The sequence below is a fragment of the Arachis hypogaea genome, chromosome 15 (genome assembly GCF_003086295.3).
Source record: "Arachis hypogaea cultivar Tifrunner chromosome 15, arahy.Tifrunner.gnm2.J5K5, whole genome shotgun sequence".
NCBI lineage: Eukaryota > Viridiplantae > Streptophyta > Magnoliopsida > Fabales > Fabaceae > Arachis > Arachis hypogaea.
This window is the reverse complement of record NC_092050.1, coordinates 27,746,921-27,749,050: the sequence shown is the minus strand read 5'-3', so window position 1 is coordinate 27,749,050 and position 2,130 is coordinate 27,746,921. Positions and strand designations below refer to the sequence as shown.

At 42.3% G+C, this 2,130-nt stretch overlaps 1 protein-coding gene across 1 annotated transcript; it reads right to left on the bottom strand.

Annotated features, from left to right (window-relative positions):
• Positions 1-211: 211 nt before the first annotated feature.
• Positions 212-832, bottom strand: LOC112748175 (uncharacterized). Its single transcript, XM_025796381.1, has one exon. The coding sequence runs from the start codon at positions 830-832 to the stop codon at positions 212-214; it is 621 nt and encodes a 206-aa protein (XP_025652166.1).
• Between the last annotated feature and the right edge of the window lie 1,298 nt (positions 833-2,130).

Sequence of the window (2,130 nt, the reverse complement as noted above, 5' to 3'; positions counted from 1 at the left end):
ATCAATTGACTAGACCATCTCGAAAGCTAATATTTGGCGAAGCTTCCTGTTGGTACATTTTCCTATCAAAATCTCTGGTTGCAACCTTAATTCTTGTATGATTTCTTATCAATCTCCCATTAATCACTAAAGACTCAATCCGGTTATTCCTTTTTCTAGCTGGTGCTATGTTGTGGATATACCTTGTGTTCCTGTCCATCTCCTTGGCATGTCAAGATCTGGACATTTGTTTCCAGTGTATATCTTGTCTCGTATACCATATCTCACAACATCTTACTAGCGCCTTTCTTCTTGCTTCTATTGTACCATCATATAGCCCGTTGCTAACCATATCGTCCACTTTCTTGATTTCGTCCTCAAACCTTTTTATCTTCTCAGGTATATTCCGAAAGTGCTGGTTGTGCCATCTACCCAGTGGTTTTGATAACGCCTTTAGCTTATCCAAAAACTGTGTATCTCCTAAACCTCTCCATTCTTCTTTCACCATCCTTAGGAAGCCTTTGTGTGTGAACCACGAGTCTAGACTGTGGAACGGTCTTGAACCCTGTACTATTCTTCTATCTTCCACTATCAAAGAACAATGATCTGATAAACCTCTCGGTTCTCCTCTAAGTTGAGTATCCGGGTACGCGTCTAGCCATTCCAACCTCACCAGGATTCTATCAATATGACTACAAGACTGACCTCTAAACAATGTATACTTGTGATCATTAAGCGTCAAGTCCATCAACTCCATATCATTTATCCATGTTCTGAAATCTTCAGCAGATGCTGACAAGCTAGTCGCCCCTTTCCTCTCCTCTATATGCACAATTTCATTGAAGTTCCCCATGAAACAAAAAGGAATTTGACACAGCCCTGTAACATAACTTAATTCCTTCCATAGTAAAAGTTTTTCATCTCTCACATGCGGTCCATATACCAGACAAACCGCACAGTGAAAGTTATCTTTAGTCATCACCCCTTCTACACATAACCACATATCTCCTTTATAGCAATTTATCAGTTTAAAAATAGATTTATCCCATATTAACAGTAAACCTCCCGATGCTCCAATTGAATTAACGCACTCCCAGCTAGCTCTATCATTACCCCAAATACTTGCTACATCAAATTTATTCACCACCTCTTTTTTTGTTTCTTTCAAACCCAACATGTCTAATCTATATTTATTTTTGAAGTTTTTTTATCATATTCAATTTTGTAACTCCTCTCATACCCCTAACATTCCAAGAACTTAAAATCATTTATAAATTTTCTTACACACCTTCTTACGAATTTCTGGATGACTTCTTCTGATTTTCTCTTTTTGCTTTGACTGTCTCCATTTCATAGCCAATGCTTCATTTTTCTCTTAAAGAATCGCCATAATGTCCTCCTCATCATTGCACGGGATTGCACCAGATTCGACCGCCAATTTCCAAGCCTCTTTATTCTCCGCCATTTTCTCTTCCCAACTCTGGGATTGGTGGCCTCTGTACAGCGTGGAACCTTCGTTCATATGAACCCCGGTGTCAGTCTCATCTAATTATTGGTCTTCAGTTTCCATTCCTTGCACACCACCGTGAGCTTCTTCCAATCCTGCTGCCAATTTCCTATCCCCCGCGCCCTTGGATTCCCGTCCCTCCTGGTGTCTTTCAATTGGACCTCTTCCGTCCATCTCATTCAAATTCAGGTTTCTTCTCAATCGTTCAACATCCTCGAGACGTTGCACTGTTCTAGTCTTCCCAGGGAGCCATTCAAGCTCTTCATAGCCGTGCCCAGAACTCATGTCCGCAGGGCACAGATCCACTGCGTCCGCGCCATCTACCTATCCCTCGTTCGTCGCCTTGCCCGGCTTCTCGTGCTGGACAGAATTGTCCGTGCGCGGCTACCTGCTCTCCCCAAAGCTTCTCATCTTCTCTTTTCCGCAACCGTTGTGGAACAGCTTGGAGGCACGCTTCTTCCGTTGGTTCTTCATACAACCGGGTCATGTCCTCTACCGGATCGGACCTAACCGATTTGGGGATTCCAAGTCCTCCTTCCTTCAGTTGGGCCATTTTCTTTTTATTTTTTCTATCATTGAGTTTCAAGACATAGGGCTTGCTTTCCTTGAGCCCAATAATCTCCTTCCTATAAGCATTTGAATCC

Excerpts from the sequence above, each read along its gene's own strand:
- LOC112748175 (XM_025796381.1), bottom strand. The coding sequence starts at position 832 with ATGGGGAACTTCAATGAAATTGTGCATATAGAGGAGAGGAAAGGGGCG.